This window comes from Coregonus clupeaformis, chromosome 29 (assembly GCF_020615455.1).
Source record: "Coregonus clupeaformis isolate EN_2021a chromosome 29, ASM2061545v1, whole genome shotgun sequence".
NCBI classification, from domain to species: domain Eukaryota; kingdom Metazoa; phylum Chordata; class Actinopteri; order Salmoniformes; family Salmonidae; genus Coregonus; species Coregonus clupeaformis.
Genome location: NC_059220.1, coordinates 20608218 through 20625646, shown reverse-complemented (window position 1 = coordinate 20625646; position 17429 = coordinate 20608218). Strand labels below are relative to the sequence as shown.

The following is a 17429-nucleotide window of genomic DNA, read 5'->3' as shown; positions in this document are numbered from 1 at the left end:
TGCTCTTCAAATGTCATGTAATACCCAAAGATCGATAAGCTCACATCAGAGGGATTCCAGCCTAGCCTGAGCCCATCCTGTAGCAGGAAGGTGGTCTGTTTTCCAGACTGTTCTGCAGCACCTATCCACCCTCATCGGTCAGTGTCACCGACATAGGTGGCTGGCTGGTTTCATAATCAATCCACTCAAGTTAAGCTGTCTGTTTGTGACACACACAATTTATTCATTTTCACCAGCTATGTGGAGAAAGAGACATACGGTGTTTGGAGGTAGAAAATACACTTTTGAATGTCTGCCAACCTTGTGTGACTGCATATTGAAAGTCAAGAGCCATCTGTTGTATGTGTTGGCAGGTAAACTCTGACATGCCAGATACAGGTATGATAGTATACCTGTGCCCCCCTCTCACCGTTGTAGTGCCAGGGAAGGGGTGGTAATATGAGCCAACCTGGGGGGCTGTGAGCGTCTGGGGGCAGGAGGATGGGGGCTCATTAATGATGCATAAAGCTATACTGTAGAATTGGTTCTGTTTAGTGTGTGAGTACCAGAGATGCCCCAGAGTTTGCCCATGAAACTGGAGAACGTTAGTAAAACCACCAGTAATACCACTGGAAACACAGGCATCACATTGGCAACAAAAATGTATTTCAGACACTCCACCTGGAGATGCTTTATACTCCCATTGTGCAACCCAACCAAGGGGAACTCAACTACCTACATCCAGAGGTCAGATAGGTTTTTCTCTAAAGATGCTGATTGCTTGTTTGTTTGTTTTTGGAACCCAATTAAGTCAATGGTTTGTGTCTGGAATGATAAATTGTATCAAATATCTACAACCTTTCTTTCTTTCTTTCTTTTCATCGTTGGTGTGGAGATTTGTCTGTTTTGTATCATTCTCTTCTACTCCATCATGGTAAATATAGCACCCTACCCTGGCTGTCATCAGTCACTCTGACTGGGAAAGTGTGTGTGTGTTTGTGTGTGCAAGCCTGTGAGGAGGAACTGACCAGTTTCTAAGTGTACAGTTGGTACTGATGAAGATCGATGCACAGTAATTTGAATATTTGTAACATATGCTCAAACAATATGATTTGGATGATTTATTATGACTTGTAATACGGTGCATTCAGAAAGTATTCTATTATACAGACACTACTAGTTAATTAGCATGTGTACTTCTACTAATACAACACATAAAAGGGCATCAACTGGCTCGACCAAACCTGCAGAAAATATTTATTGATAACAATTCTCCATCAAGTGGTACAGCAATATTATCTTCATTGGCTGAAATGTAAGCACGGTTCCAAAAATTGTAAAAAGTATTCAGACATCTTGACTTTTTCCACATTTTGTTACGTTACAGCCTTATTCTAAAATGGATTAAATAAATACAAATCCTCTTCAATCTACACACAATACCCCATAACGACAAAGCGAAAACAGAAATATCTTATTTACATAAGTATTCAGACCCTTTGCTATGAGACTCGAAATTGAGCTCAGGTGCATCCTGTTTCCATTGATCATCCTTGAGATGTTTCTACAACTTGATTGGAGTCCACCTGTGGTAAATTCAATTGATTGGACATGATTTGGAAAGGCACACGCCTGTCTATATAAGGTCCCACAGTTGACAGTGCATGTCAGAGCAAAAACCAAGCCATGAGGTCGAAGGAATTTTCCATAGAGCTCTGAGACAGGATTGTGTTGAGGCACAGATCTGGGGAAGGGTACCAAAAAAATTCAGCAGCATTGAAGGTCCCCAAGAACACAAGTGGCCTCCATCATTCTTAAATGGAAGAAGTTTGGAACCACCAAGACTCTTCCTAAAGCTGGCCACCTGGCCAAACTGAGCAATCTGGGGAGAAGGGCCTAGGTCAGGGAGGTGACCAAGAACTCTGCAGCACTATACCAATCAGGCCTTTAAGTTAGAGTGGCCAGACGGAAGCCACTCCTCAGTAAAAGGCACATGACAGCCCGGTTGGAGTTTTCCAAAAGGAACCTAAAGACTCTCAGACCATGAGAACCAAGATTCTCTGGTCTGATGAAACCAAGATTGAACTCTTTGGCCTGAATGCCAAGCGTCACATCTGGAGGAAACCTGGCACCATCCATACAGTGAAGCATGGTGGTGGTAGCATCATGCTGTGTGGATGTTTTTCAGCGGCAGGGACAAGGAGACTAGCCAGGATCGAGGCAAAGATGAACGGAGCAAAGTACAGAGAGACCCTTGATGAAAACCTGCTCCAGAGCACTCAGGACCTCAGACTGGGGTGAAGGTTCACCTTCCAACAGGACATTGACCCTAAGCACACAGCCAAGACAACGCAGGAATGGCTTCGGGACAAGTCTCTGAATGTCCTTGAGTGGCACAGCCAGAGCCCGGACTTGAACGTGATCGAACATCTCTGGAGAGACCTGAAAATAGCTGTGCAGCGACTCTCCCCATCCAACCTGACAGAGCTTGAGAGGATCTGCAGAGAAGAATGTGAGAAACTCCCCAAATACAGGTGTGTCAAGCTTGTAGTGTCATACCCAAGAAGACTCGAGGCTGTAATCTCTGCCAAAGGTGCTTCAACAAAGTACTGAGTAAAGGGTCTGAATACTTATGTAAATGTGATATTTCCATTTTTTATACATTTCAAAAAATTTAGAAAAATGTGTTTTTGCTTTGTCACTATGGGGTATTGTGTGTAGATTGATGAGGGGAATAAAAAAAACAAAAAACATTTTAGAATAAGGCTGTAACGTAACAAAATGTTGAAAAAGTCAAGGGGTCTGAATACTTTCCGAATGCACTGTATAATAACTTTATCTTAGAGAAACATACTAGAAACAAATCTGTCTCACAAAATGATGGTCACAAAGACTGTTAATGTGCTCTTTTTTGCTGCTAACTGAATTTATCCTTGGCTCTGCCATTTATAGTGCCTCTTATCTACAATTGATTAAAGTGACATTTAATGTGTGCTGGAAAGGTTACAGGCGTGACCTTCTGATGTGGTACATATGAGCACTGCATCACTAACAGGAGAGAAGTAGCCTTGAGTTCTTCACTGAAATGAAGGTGGTTATGTTACAATGATTTATGTTATTCTATAAAGCATTCAGAAACTGCATGTTCGCTTGTAATTCTGTATTGAGGCTGTTGTTCTATCTCCCTGATTACATGAACTGAATGTATAGTAGTTTAAGTTTGGGTGGTTAAGAGCCTTTGCAGGATAAATGACCATATGGATAGTAAACAAGAAGCAGAGAATCACAGTTGGGAGATCGTACTGTGAATCTGCATGCCCTCATTGGAGGAGCTCTGCCTCTGAAGGTTCTCTCTCTCCTTCACATAATTTACAGTGAGGGAATGACTGCCAAAAGACGTGCCCTCTCAAAGCCTTCATTTCAGTCCTCGGTCTGGGTGGGAAAAGACAGTCGGATGCAAGTGCACAGGCATGAACTAGTTTTCCTGACCTTGGCATTTAAGCATAATGACACTTCCATGAGAGTTCTCTGCCCTGCTGCCCTGATGATGGGGAGACAACATACCCATCCAGTTCCTGCTGGGCGAGAGGAGGCTGAAAGTGATGTTAAAGGCTGAGGATGCTGGGTGGGTGGTGAGACTGAGCAGGGATAGGTTAGGTGTGGTGTGTGGTGGGGAATCTAACTTGACCCATCACGATCCGCTTTGAAGGACCTGTTTGAAGCCAGCGGGAGAGGAACATGAAAGTGGGAACACAGCGTGGGCACCACAAAAACAAAGATCCCTTTTAACAGCTGAAAAAACCCACACCTGATGCATCTCACCTTAATGATATTCTATCAAAAAGCACTTTTACATCAACAAACAGGGAAGTGGCTGTCTGACGTGGCTCACTCTTTGTCCTACAAAATGGAACATAACACAAATCAAAGAGGAGAGAAAAAACACAGACAGAAGATTGTAAATGTATTTGTGATGAGAATCACCATGATAAAGGGGACACTGGTGATGGTGTTTGTATCAACATGCAGAGAGAGAATCAACAGGCAGGTTTTGTACAACTGGGTCAAATATAGCTTTAGAAATTATATGGAAATGTGCTTGCCATGGTGATGCTGCAGCCATGTCAAAAGGCTGTTGCCGTGAAATGAGAGATGAGCTTCAATGTACAAAATAAATGTTATGTAGCTGTATCTTGCTGTATGTAAAATGACAACTATTTCTACTTGAGGGCACAATATACCATTGTGAACAAAGAGAAAAATTATGTCTGGTGTTTATGTTGAAATAATAATAATAATCAAGGAGTAACATACTAAATCACAAAGGTAAAGCCACTAGAGTCCTGCTGCAGTAGTTTGGTGCCTTATCTAATATTTTCATACATCATTGTGAGTCTTTATCGAGTTTGAAGACTCAGTGAGCCTCTAAATAGTGCACAGTATTGACATACCATTTAAAAAATGTTTTATAATAGACATTTGAAAAAAATATTCTACACCATATTAATTTTTTCTCCCTTTCACTCCTTTGCTCTCCAATGCTGCCCTTTCGTTTTTCCAGAGGTGAGGCTGTTTGCTGTGCCGAAGGGCTCTTAGCAAAGTTGTCAGCTGAAAGGTCACATCCAAAAAGGAAAGAGAAATAGAAAAATAAGATTGAGACCCTGCCACTCATGTCTGTGTCTCGATGAAGACACTGAATCTGACCTTTACCAGGAAACCAGATTCAAGTGAGCCATCAGACATGGGGATTGTGGATGTGGGGAGTGGATCGACATGAAGGGGGTGAGAGAGAGTGGGAGAAATGTATAAAGGCACAGGCTGACAAAATCAACAAAAAAGGTTTGGCAAGCCTAAAGACTTTATTGTCTGTGCAATAACTGAGGCTTCAATCTAAGCACTCACTTTTTTATTGTTTATAAAAACTGCAGATTATAAAAATGCAGTTGCGGTACATACACAGCATTTTTACTCCCATTGATTGTAACAACTAGGACTATCTCTGGATGTTAGCTGTTGCTTTTTATAGTAGAACAAGTCAAAAGAACTCACTTACACAAACATAATCATAGTTTCTCACTACACAGGAATACCCACAGTTGTCACCACTTTATCTAGCTGACATTTTACTTGGAGTATACATGCTGGACACAACTTTGAATACTGCTGTTCAAAAACACCTCAGTTCTTACAAAGCACTCCATGTTTTTACACAGGGTATCAAAATATCTACAATGAGAGGACACCAACATTTTTCAGTGATTTAAGAGTGCTGCGTAGCTGTGATCTAGTCTGCATGTACACTACCGTTCAAAAGTTTGGGGTCACTTAGAAATGTCCTTGTTTTCGAAAGAAAAGCACTTTTTTAGTCCATTAAAATAACATAAAATTGATCAGAAATACAGTGTAGACATTGTTAATGTTGTAAATGGATATTGTAGCTGGAAACGGCTGATTTTTTATGGAATATCTACATAGGCGTACAGAGGCCCATTATCAGTAACCATCAGTCCTGAGTTCCAATGGCACGTTGTGTTTGCTAATCCAAGTTTATAACTTTAAAAGGCTAATTGATCATTAGAAAACCCTTTTGCAATTATGTTAGCACAGCTGAAAACTGTTGTGCTGATTAAAGAAGCAATAAAACTGGCCTTCCTGAGACTAGTTGAGTATCTGGAGCATCAGCAATTGTGGGTTCGATTACAGGCTCAAAATGGACAGAAAGAAAGAACTTTCTTCTGAAACTCGTCAGTCTATTCTTGTTCTGAGAAATGAAGGCTATTCCATGCGAGAAATTGCCAAGAAACTGAAGATCTCGTACAACGCTGTGTACTACTCCCTTCACAGGACAGCGCAAACTGGCTCTAACCAGAATAGAAAGAGGAGTGGGAGGCCCCGGTGCACAACTGAGCAAGAGGACAAATACATTAGAGCAAACACAACGTTCCATTAGAACACAGGACTGATGGTTACTGATAATGGGCCTCTGTACGCCTATGTAGATATTCCATTAAAAATCAGCCGTTTCCAGCTACAATAGCCATTTACAACATTAACAATGTCTACACTGTATTTCTGATCAATTTGATGTTATTTTAATGGACAAAAAAAGTACTTTTCTTTCGAAAACAAGGACATTTCTAAGTGACCCCAAACTTTTGAACGGTAGTGTATATGAAAACTACACAAAGCAAGCTATTTAAGACGGCTTTTACAGACCGCTGTCCAGCCTGAAACATCAGAATGAACTCATTGGTTTTCTGACAGTGCGCAGGGTGTGAGGGTAATGACCCTACAAGTCCCTCCTCCACTCTCCTCAGTGCCCCTGCCTACCTGTCTATCTTTCTTACTCTGGACACATTCACAGTGAGAGCAGCTGTGGAGGTGGATGGATGATCTTCTCAGTTAGATTCCTCCACTACGGCCCCATACACCACTTCACTGCTGTCCTGCACCCCGAGATTCAGATCTTCATCCGGGAGACACATGGAGAGAGGTGTCACAATCACATAGGGAAAGAGTCTCACACACACACTTTACATTGGGGTAATCAGAATATCATGCCAGGTTATCCTACCTGTGGTCTGGTCCTGTGTGGTCTGAAGAGGAGTGTGTTTGTGGGGCTGCATGCCGCCTGGGGCCTCTGCAGAGTTGGGATCCTTAGGGGGCCAGCGGAGCTCCCCACTCTCCACATTGCCCCCATCAGAGGGCTCCACCACAATAGAGGGAAGTCTCTTGGACAGCTTGGGATTTCGCTCATGGGTATCTGGGAAAATCTGGACACAAAAAGTAGGGTCGATTTACTCTTTATTAGGGTGTTTTATTCTTTCTAATAGGGATTTGAAGTTAGCATCTGAGATCCTTGTAATGAGAGATCATACAACATTTTACAAGAAAGATCCAAAATGAAAGGCACATTTGTAATCGATAGGCTGTCACTTAATCTCTTGGTTGAGTGACGGACGGACGGACGGACGGATGGATGGATGCAACAGTAGACTCACCTGAAAGGATATGCCCTGATCCCCTGACGCTGCTCCAGTTACACTGAAGTCCTTTATCACAGGTTCCTGTGTGTTAATCACCTCAGTCATCCTATGAACAACAAGGGGACCAAGGAAATGCTGCTGTTGTATACCCTGTTAATACATTCATACAGATGTAGGATCTTAATTTGATCACCCTGTTGCAGGAGAACATTCCTGCAGTACACTTGTAGTGTATTTGAGGTTTAAAAAGGCTTCTGAAGTTTGTAATTTCCACTTAGAAATTTCAGACTTGATTTTCCCTTACGACAAATGTATCAACCCCAACAAAAATGTCTATTCATTATAATCTACATAATAATTCACATTTCCTGTTGCTGCAGGATTATTTTCCTGCTGTAGAAAACTGGCTCAAATTAAGATCCTACATCTGAATAGCAGTTCTACTCACTGCTACTCAAGAAATCAATTGTGATGCTTTTTTAATCTCCCTTCTTGGTCGTTCTCGCCTCTCGCCTCTCTCCCTCGCTCAGCTGTTACTTATTTGATGACAACTTTGATCAGAGAGTACAGTAGTGCCAAGCCAGCCTCTGTGGCCCAACGAAACAGCCAATCAACCAAACGAGACAGCCTCTGTGGTCCAACGAGACAGCCAATCAACCAAACGAGACAGCCTCTGTGGTCCAACGAGACAGCCAATCAACCAAACGAGACAGCCTCTGTGGTCCAACGAGACAGCCAATCAACCAAACGAGACAGCCTCTGTGGTCCAACGAGACAGCCAATCAACCAAACGAGACAGCCTCTGTGGTCCAACGAGACAGCCAATCAACCAAACGAGACAGCCTCTGTGGCCCAACGAAACAGCCAATCAACCAAACGAGACAGCCTCTGTGGTCCAACGGACAGCCAATCAACCAAACGAGACAGCCTCTGTGGTCCAACGAGACAGCCAATCAACCAAACGAGACAGCCTCTGTGGTCCAACGAGACAGCCAATCAACCAAACGAGACAGCCTCTGTGGTCCAACGAGACAGCCAATCAACCAAACGAGACAGCCTCTGTGGTCCAACGAGACAGCCAATCAACCAAACGAGACAGCCTCTGTGGTCCAACGAGACAGCCAATCAACCAAACGAGACAGCCTCTGTGGTCCAACGAGACAGCCAATCAACCAAACGAGACAGCCTCTGTGGTCCAACGAGACAGCCAATCAACCAAACGAGACAGCCTCTGTGGTCCAACGAGACAGCCAATCAACCAAACGAGACAGCCTCTGTGGCCCAACTAAACAGCCAATCAACCAAACGAGACAGCCTCTGTGGTCCAACGAGACAGCCAATCAACCAAACGAGACAGCCTCTGTGGTCCAACGAGACAGCCAATCAACCAAACGAGACAGCCTCTGTGGTCCAACGAGACAGCCAATCAACCAAACGAGACAGCCTCTGTGGTCCAACGAGACAGCCAATCAACCAAACGAGACAGCCTCTGTGGTCCAACGAGACAGCCAATCAACCAAACGAGACAGCCTCTGTGGTCCAACGAGACAGCCTCTGTGGCCCAACGAGACAGCCTCTGTGGTCCAACGAGACAGCCTCTGTGGTCCAACGAGACAGCCAATCAACCAAACGAGACAGCCTCTGTGGTCCAACGAGACAGCCTCTGTGGTCCAACGAGACAGCCCTAATGTTGAAATCATAGTCACTTTACAGGGTCCTGTACTTCCAGTCTCATATGCAAATAAGCATACAGAAACCTGGCACTTCAAGAACAACCTAAACTCAGAAAATATTAAGACTGTGTAGCAGAAACGTTTTATTTATTCATTTTTTAACATCGTTTTGATGTGAACATAAGCAGCGTATGAAATGGGTACGACAGTCTGTATGATTTTCTGAGTATAGCAGTTGGCAAAGTGTGGAAAAAGACAGCTGATTTGGGTGTTTTCAAGTGTGTACTATGTAGTAATTACTGATGATATGAAAGTCTGAATTCTGTCCTTTCAACCTGGATGTGTTTTGTTTTTTCTTCCTCGTGTCATATTACTGTGGTATATTTTCAAGCTAATTGCTCCTTTATTCCTACTCAAAAGCACATCTTGTCCATAGATTGAATTCCTGTGGTCACTGTGTCTTGACCACTCGGCCGTCCTATCTCCAAGGGAAAGGCTTCTCTTAATTAATATCAGTTGTGAAGTCATACTTAGCAGGGTTCAATGCAATTGCGAAAGCTTGGGTACACATTGCTGTGGGTTAAGAGTTCAGTATGTAGTGTTACTCCATACAAACACACCTACCTAATGATGGCATGACACCAACAGACAGTGTGAATCACATCTGGTGGAAATAAAATACCACAGCATGATGTGACTAGGAGGAAAGGTGTGTGAGTGATAAGATGGACGCAGATGGAAAGAATGTAATCAAGGTGCATCCAACTATTCAAAAGCAAAGTCTGCATACATTCCAACCCAATAAAGTGTTTCTCTTGTCAGAGACACAGGTTCAAATACAGTGGGAGTAATCTTTACTATTGTCCTATTTCAGAGCCAAGCAATATTATTTAGCTGGAGTAACTGGTCAAATGCACTCACCTATATCCAATACTTTCATATTAGTAAGGACTAAGAAATATGACATAGGAAAGGAGGCAGCTCTTCATATTAAGAAGCACCCATGCCCTACTGTGACACAATGTAGTTGCAATTGTCCAGCTCTGTCCAAAATTATGACCCATAGACTCAATGATTTATCAGTGCTAAACTGTTGAACACTACATTTCAACACTGTATCTCTATTATTATAGGCTATTTGTGTTTGTCCTAAGCCATTTGTTGATAAACACAAACTTTTCATAGGCTACTAACTCTAACTGTGCGCACCTTAATCATGATGCCTACCTGTTTGGAGCGTTTACGTCCTTCAAAGCGGAGTTGAGGAAGATGTTTTTTTCAGATAGGCTTTTTTTTCTCGAAATCGTGAGAGAAATCCGATAGACAAGTGTCCTTATACACAGTGATGTTCCGAATGAAGTTTCCCCAGCACGCGAGTAATGGATTATGCGCACTTGCGTAGTCGGGTGACTCGACTGACACCATAGCCTACTGAGAGACCACAGGTAGGATAGAGGCAAGAGAGCAATTGATTATTCTGCCATTTTATTACCGCAGTGTACACTAGGACAGTGGCGATTTTAGCTTGTACATCTTGGTGGGGCAAACTCAACAAACAAAAAAATCATGCATGCCAACAAAGCCACTACACAACACAACACTAAACAATATATTAATTGCACTATAATGGTGACAGACGGTGCCCACAAACTGTTAGGGCCTACATAAAACTGTCCCAACAGCAGAGCTTTCTTATCAGCGGAGCCTTGTCTGGCAGTGAAACAGTTCATTCAGCCTCATTTACTAACATTTAAAAAAACATCGATGATATGGCTGACTTGCTTAAACAAATGTGGTTTTTATTGACAATTGAGATGTACAAACTATGGCATAAGGGGACGACTAGCAGATAAGAGGCAATCAGTAATTTCGATTAAGACATAATTGAGCAAGCTAGGACAGACGTATTCAACAGTGCCTTCGGAAAGTATTCAGACCCCTTGACTTTTTCCACATTTTGTTACGTTACAGCCTTATTCTAATATATATATATATATATTTTTAATAATCATCATCAATCTACACACAATACCCCATAATGACAAAGCACAAACAGGTTTTTAGAAATTTTAGCAAATGTATTACAAATAAAAAACAGAAATACCTTATTTTCATACACTACTGGTCAAATGTTTTAGAACACCTACTGGGTTTTTCTTTATTTTTACTATTTTCTACATTATAGAATAATAGTGAAGACATCAAAATTATGAATTAACACATATGGAATCATGTAGTAACCAAAATATATATATATTTTTAGATTCTTCAAATAGCCACACTTTGCCTTGATGACAGCTTTGCACACTCTTGGCATTCTGTCAACCAGCTTCATGAGGTAGTCACCCGGAATGCATTTCAATTAACAGCTGTGCCTTCTTAAAAGTTAATTTGTGGCTTTTCTTTCCTTCTTAATTTTTATTTAACTAGGCAAGTCAGTTAAGAACAAATTCTTATTTACAATGACGCTGGGCCAATTGTGCGCCGCCCTATGGGACTCCTAATCTCGGCCAGTTGTGATACAGCCTGGAATCGAACCAGGGGGTCTGTAGTGACGCCTCAAGCACTGAGATACAGTGCCTTAGACCACTGCGCCACTCGGGAGCCCAAATACATTTGAGTCAATCAGTTGTGTTGTGACAAGGTAGGTGGGGGTATACAGAAGATAGCCCTATTTTGTAAAAGACCAAGTCCATATTATGGCAAGAACAGCTCAAATAAGCAAAGAGAAATGACAGTTCATCATTACTTTAAGACATGAAGGTCAGTCACAAAACCCATGAAGTGCTATGATGAAACTGGCTCTCATGAGGACCGCCACAGGAATGGAAGACCCAGAGTTACCTCTGCTGCAAAGGATAAGTTCATTAGAGTTACCAGCCTCAGAAATTGCAGCCCAAATAAATGCTTTACAGAGGTCAAGTAACAGACCCATCTCAACATCAACTGTTCAGAGGAGACTGTGTGAATCAGGCCTTTATGGTCGAATTGCTGCAAAGAAACCACTACTAAAGAACACCAATAAGAAGAAGAGACTTGTTTGGGCCAGGAAAGACGAGCAATGAACATTAGACCGGTGGAAATGTGTCCTTTGGTCTGGAGTCCAAATTTAAGATTTTTGGTTTCAACCGCTGTGTCTTTGTGAGACGCGGTGTGGGTGAACGGATGATCTCTGCATGTGTATTTCCCACCGTAAAGCATGGAGGAGGAGGTGTTATGGTGTGGGGGTGCTTTGCTGGTGACACTGTCTGTGATTTATTTAGAATTCAAGGCACATTTAACCAGCATGGCTACCACAGCATTCTGCAGCGATACGCCATCCCATCTGGTTGGGGCTTAATGGGACTATAATTTGTTTTTCAACAGGACAATGACCCAACACACATCCACGCTGTGTAAGGGCTATTTGACCAAGAAGGAGAGTGATGGAGTGCTGCATCAGATGATCTGGACTCCACAATCCCCCGACCTCAACCAAATTGAGATGGTTTGGGATGAGTTGGAACGCAGAGTGAAGGAAAAGCAGCCAACAAGTGCTCAGCGTATGTGGGAACTCCTTCAAGACTGTTGGAAAAGCATTCCAGGTGAAGCTGGTTGAGAGAGTGTGCAAAGCTGTCATCAAGGCAAAGGGTGGCTATTTGAAGAATCTCAAATATAAAACATATTTTGATTTGTTTAACACTTTCTTGGTTACTACATGATTCCATATGTGTTATTGCAGAAAATAGTAAAAAAAAAAAAAAAAAACTTGAATGAGTAGGTGTTCTAAAACTTTTGACCGATAGTGTAAGTATTCAGACCCTTTGCTATGAGACTCGAAATTGAGCTCAGGTGCTTCCTGTTTCCATTGATCATCCTTGAGATGTTTCTACAACTTGATTGGAGTCCACCTGTGGTAAATGTAATTGATTGGACATTATTTGGAAAGGGACACACCTGTCCCACAGTTGACAGTGCATGTCAGAGCAAAAAAACAAGCCATGAGGTCAAAGGAATTGTCCGTAGAGCTCCGAGACAGGATAGTTTCAAGGCACAGATCTGGGGAAGGGTACCAAAACATATGTGCAGCATTGAAGGTCCCCAAGAACACAGTGGCCTCCATAATTCTTAAATGGAAGAAGTTTGGAACCACCAAGACTTTTCCTAGAGCTGGCTGCCTGGCCAAACTGAGCAATCAGGGGAGAAAGACCTTGGTCAGGGAGGTGACCAAGAACCCGATGGTCACACTGACAGAGCTCCAGAGTTCCTCTGTGGAGATGGAAGAACCTTCCAGAAGGACAACCATCTATGCAGCACTCCAACAATCAGGCCTTTATGGTAGAGTGGCCAAACAGAAGCCACTCCTCAGTAAAAGGCACATGACAGCCCGCTTGGAGGTTGCCAAAAGGCACCTAAAGACTCTCAGACCATGAGAAACAAGATTCTCTGGTCTGATGAAACCAAGATTGAACACTTTGGCCTGAATGCCAAGCATCACGTCTGGAGGAAACCTGGCACCATCCCTATGGTGAAGCATGGTTGTGGCAGCATCATGCTGTGGGGATGTTTTTCAGCGTCAGGGACTGGGAAACTAGTCAAATCAAATCAAATTTTATTGGTCACTTGCACGTGTTTAGCAGATGTTATTGCGGGTGTAGCGAAATGCTTGTGCTTCTAGCTCCGACAGTGCAGTAATATCTAACAAGTAATATCTAACAATTTCACAACATATACCCAATATACACAAATCTAAGTAAGGAATTAATTAAGAATATGTAGATTGAGGGAAAGATGAACGGAGCAAAGTACAGAGAGATTCTTGATGAAAACCTGCTCCAGAGCGCTCTGGACCTCAGATTGGGGTGAAGGTTCACCTTCCAACAGGGCAACGACCCTAAGCGTCAGAACCATAGGATAAGTAAAGGGGGCATATAAGCAGACAATGTAAGCTCTTACAATATTCAAGGTTTACATTTCTCTAAAACAGGCTATAGGCTACATGTGCACCACCAAGTCAGAGCAGTAGGCTGTTATGAAGGGATAAAATTATTAGGGTGAGGCACATGGGTTACTAACAGCTTACTACACAACATACACTTAGTATTACTTTCTAAGCTACAGTATACATATCTCCCTGGCATATTACATCATTTATGCAGCAGCATACAATACATTTTTGGACTCACCTTTTTGTGCTGTGCTCACTTGAACAGGAAGGCAGTCCTTCTTGTGGGCAAATTTTGTCATCAAACTTTGTCATCAAAGTCTGGCATTCTCTGGATTAATGGTGCTTTCAAGACAACTGGGAACTTGGAAAAAATGAAAGTCTAATCATGACGTCAGTGATCTTAAGGTCGGAGCTCTAGAGTTCCCGATTTGGAATTCCGAGCCAAGTTGGATGACCGTTCAAAACGTGTTTTCCCAGTTGGAGCTTTTTTTTTTTTGAACTCACTGAAGTCTTAGATTTCCCAGTTCAGAGTTTCCAGTTGTTTTGAATGCGGCAGAAATGCTGGATTGACAGCATTGGAATGGCCAATATATTCAACCGTTTCTTGCCCATTTTGTTGAATGTTTATCCTTTTAAGCTTGGTAAAGAGACCCTTAAACCCAGACCTGGACCACACACCCACTCCACTGAATAGCAGGCTAGTGATTGCTTTGCAATGCTTGCAGTTAGCCAATGATTTCTTCCAAACCACTCACTGCTGAATTTGCGATTTCCATCTTGTTTTGTAATGTTTATGTCCAATGGCTGATGAGCACTCATACGTTTTATCTATAATTTATCTTCATATGACAAGGATTGAAAAGGATTTGCCAGTAGATTGTTGACTTGATTCATGTTGATGACTGCTTGTCTAGCTTGCTAGCTAAGATTTTTAAAGTATGATGTTGACATGATCAGTCCAACCAAAGCTACGGTAGATATAACGTGATTTGATGTAATTTATCTGTGGCCAATGACCTTGAGTCTTCTTGGATGGGCACTTTTGATGTAACTCTATGGCAGCACCCAAGGGGCTTGAATTTTCGAGCTCTCGCCGTAGATTTTGTGGTGACGTAGTGTCCCCATGAGTGACAGAAAACTGAGCCAATCACGGTTCAACTAGAGAACATTACCAACCCCTACGCACTGTATTTTCCATTGGCTGCCCCACCACCACAGAAAGCACTGAGCTAGGCTGAAACACCTGAGTTTTGGAGCTGACTTACTCAAGAAAGTAAAAATTAGACCATGTTGTATGCAGCGTTATTAACTCAAAGATATATATTTTTACATTGTTTGCAAACTGATATGTGACACGTATTAATGCCAAAATAACATGCAAAACAGGTGGGGCTCACCTGCCCTGAATGACGGGTCGCCACTGCACTAGGATATGGCTATATTAGACAGAAGTAAAATCTAAAAACTGGATAGTTGAAACATAGCCGCGGGAAGTAAGGGTGCATATCGACCTAGCTCTCGAGAAGACCCGAAGGGGGTTACAGCCAGCCCCAACTTTGGGTTCTCAGCTGAAGGTATGGACCACAGCTTGCTCCATGTGAACTACAACCCCGATGCTCTTTTGTGCTATTTTGTGTGTTTTTTTGCGCTTATCTTAACATTTTTTGTAAATTTTTTCCAATGACCGAAAAGCGCTTCTGGACATCAGAACAACGATCACTAACCTCTATTTGGATGAAGATTTCTACTTCAATGAGTCGAGCTCCGTTCGAGACTATCCTACTGTATGTTTTGTCGGAAACTTGGCTGAACAAGGACATGGATAATATTCTAGCTGGTTTTTCTATGCATCAGCAGGACAGAATGGCAGCGTCGGGTAAGCTCAAGGGGGGTGGTGTGTGTCTCTTTGTTAACAACAGCTGGTGTACGAGCTCTAATATTAAGGAAGTCTCGAGGTTCTGCTTGCCTGAGTTAGAATACCTCAAGCTGTAGACCATACTATTTACCAAGAGAGTTTTCATCTATATATTTAGTAGCTGTCTATTTACCACCACAAACAGATGCTGGCACTAAGACCGCACTCAACAAGCTGTGTAGGGCCATAAGCGAACAAGAAAATGCTCATCCAGAGGCTGTGCTACAAAATCCACACTGAGCTAAAGGCTAGAGTTGCCGCTTTCAAGGAGCGGGACACTAACCCGGCGCTTGTAAAAAATCCCACTACGCCTTCCGATGAACCATCAAACAGGCAAAGCATCAATACAGGACTAAGATCAAATCGTACTATCCCGGCTCTGACGCTCGTTGGATTAAAAAGGGAAACCCAGCCGTGAGCTGCCCAATGATGCGAGCCTCCCAGACGAGCTAAATGCCTTCTATGCTCACTTCAAGGAAAGCAACACTGAACCTGTGTGATCACGCTCTCCGTAGCCAATGTGAGCAAGACCTTTAAGCAGGTTAACATTCACAAGGCCGCAGGGCCAGACGGATTACCAGGATGCGTATTCAGAGCATGCGCAGACGAGCTGGCAAGTGTCTTCACTGACATTTTCAACCTCTTCCTGACCCAGTCTGTAATACCTACATGTTTCAAGCAGACCACAATAGTCCCTGTGCCCAAGAACGCCAAGGTAACTTTTCTAAATGACTATCGCCCCGTAGCACTCACATCTGTAGCCATGAAATGCTTTGAAAGGCTGGTCATGGCTCACATCAACACCATCATCCCAGACACCCTGGACCCACTCCAATTCGCATACTGCATACTGACACAATCGCTATTGCACTCCACACTGCCCTTTCCCACTTGGACAAAAGGAACACCTATGTGAGAATGTTGTTCATTGACTACAGCTCAGCGTTCAACACCTGGAACTGAACACCTCCCTCTGCAACTGGATCCTGGACTTCCTGACGGGACGCCGCCAGGTGGTGAGGGATAGGCAACAACACATTCGCCACGCTGGCCCTCAACACTGGAGCCCCTCAGGGGTGCGTGCTTAGTCCCATCCTGTACTCCCTGTTAGAGGTCTTCACAGATCCACCTGTACCCGAATACCCGAGACCCGATCCGGGACCTGAGTGGGTCCGGATCCAGAATCCATAATAAAGTCACGGATTTGGGTTGGATCTGATATAATTTTCATGGGTCTCGGGTATGTGTAATTTTAACTGACTTGTCTGGAAGCGCCCGTACAGATCCAAATGCGACTGCTGCAGTAGAGAGAGAGAGAGAGAGACATTTTATAATTTATGCTGCTGCTCTTGCTTTTCACGAGAGTGGAGCGTGGCGTGTGTAGCTTGTTGTTGTTGTTGGCCAATCAGAAGTCATCAAAGCGGCAATAGGCTACAAGCTATAGCCTCCTTGTGTGGCAAATATTAGGAGATATCTAATCAATGGAAGATGGAATTAAAATGACAGGATTAAAAGTTAAAGGAGAAGGATAGGCTACAACGACCAAGACCCAACAGGTAGGCTGCTACTTAATATTCTGAATGGAGTTGTTGTTATTTGTAACTGTAGGATGAGAAAGTGCATGCACTGCAGCCTCAATTAGTCTAGCTAGCTAACTTTAGCTAGCTTAACTATCTTCTCCCGGTTTGATGCAGTCAAGACAGGCACTATGTAATCATTTTTGATGATAACCTAGCTATGGCAGCTATTAGTCTACTATAGCACAAGTTGGCTTGGTTGGTTGCTGTCTCTGTCTCTCCCTCTCTCCTCCCTGCTCCCTGTGTCACTCGCTCGGGTCTGGATCCAACCAGGTCTATATGGAACGGGTCTAGTTGTCCTCGGGTCCGTTCGGAACGGGTCTCTATATATAAAAAAAAGTTATGCATATCGGGTGGGAAAGCCCCAGGTCC

The 17429-nt window shown here is 43.0% G+C and overlaps 1 protein-coding gene across 1 annotated transcript; it reads right to left on the bottom strand.

Moving 5' to 3' along the window:
* Positions 1 to 6132: 6132 nt before the first annotated feature.
* Positions 6133 to 10060, bottom strand: LOC121544343 (protein LBH-like). The gene is made up of 4 exons (XM_041854268.1): positions 9866 to 10060; positions 6981 to 7071; positions 6554 to 6752; positions 6133 to 6445 (listed from the first exon to the last, which is right to left on the bottom strand). The coding sequence occupies exons 2-4, from the start codon at positions 7068 to 7070 to the stop codon at positions 6378 to 6380; spliced, it is 357 nt and encodes a 118-aa protein (XP_041710202.1). The 5' UTR covers position 7071; positions 9866 to 10060; the 3' UTR covers positions 6133 to 6377.
* Between the last annotated feature and the right edge of the window lie 7369 nt (positions 10061 to 17429).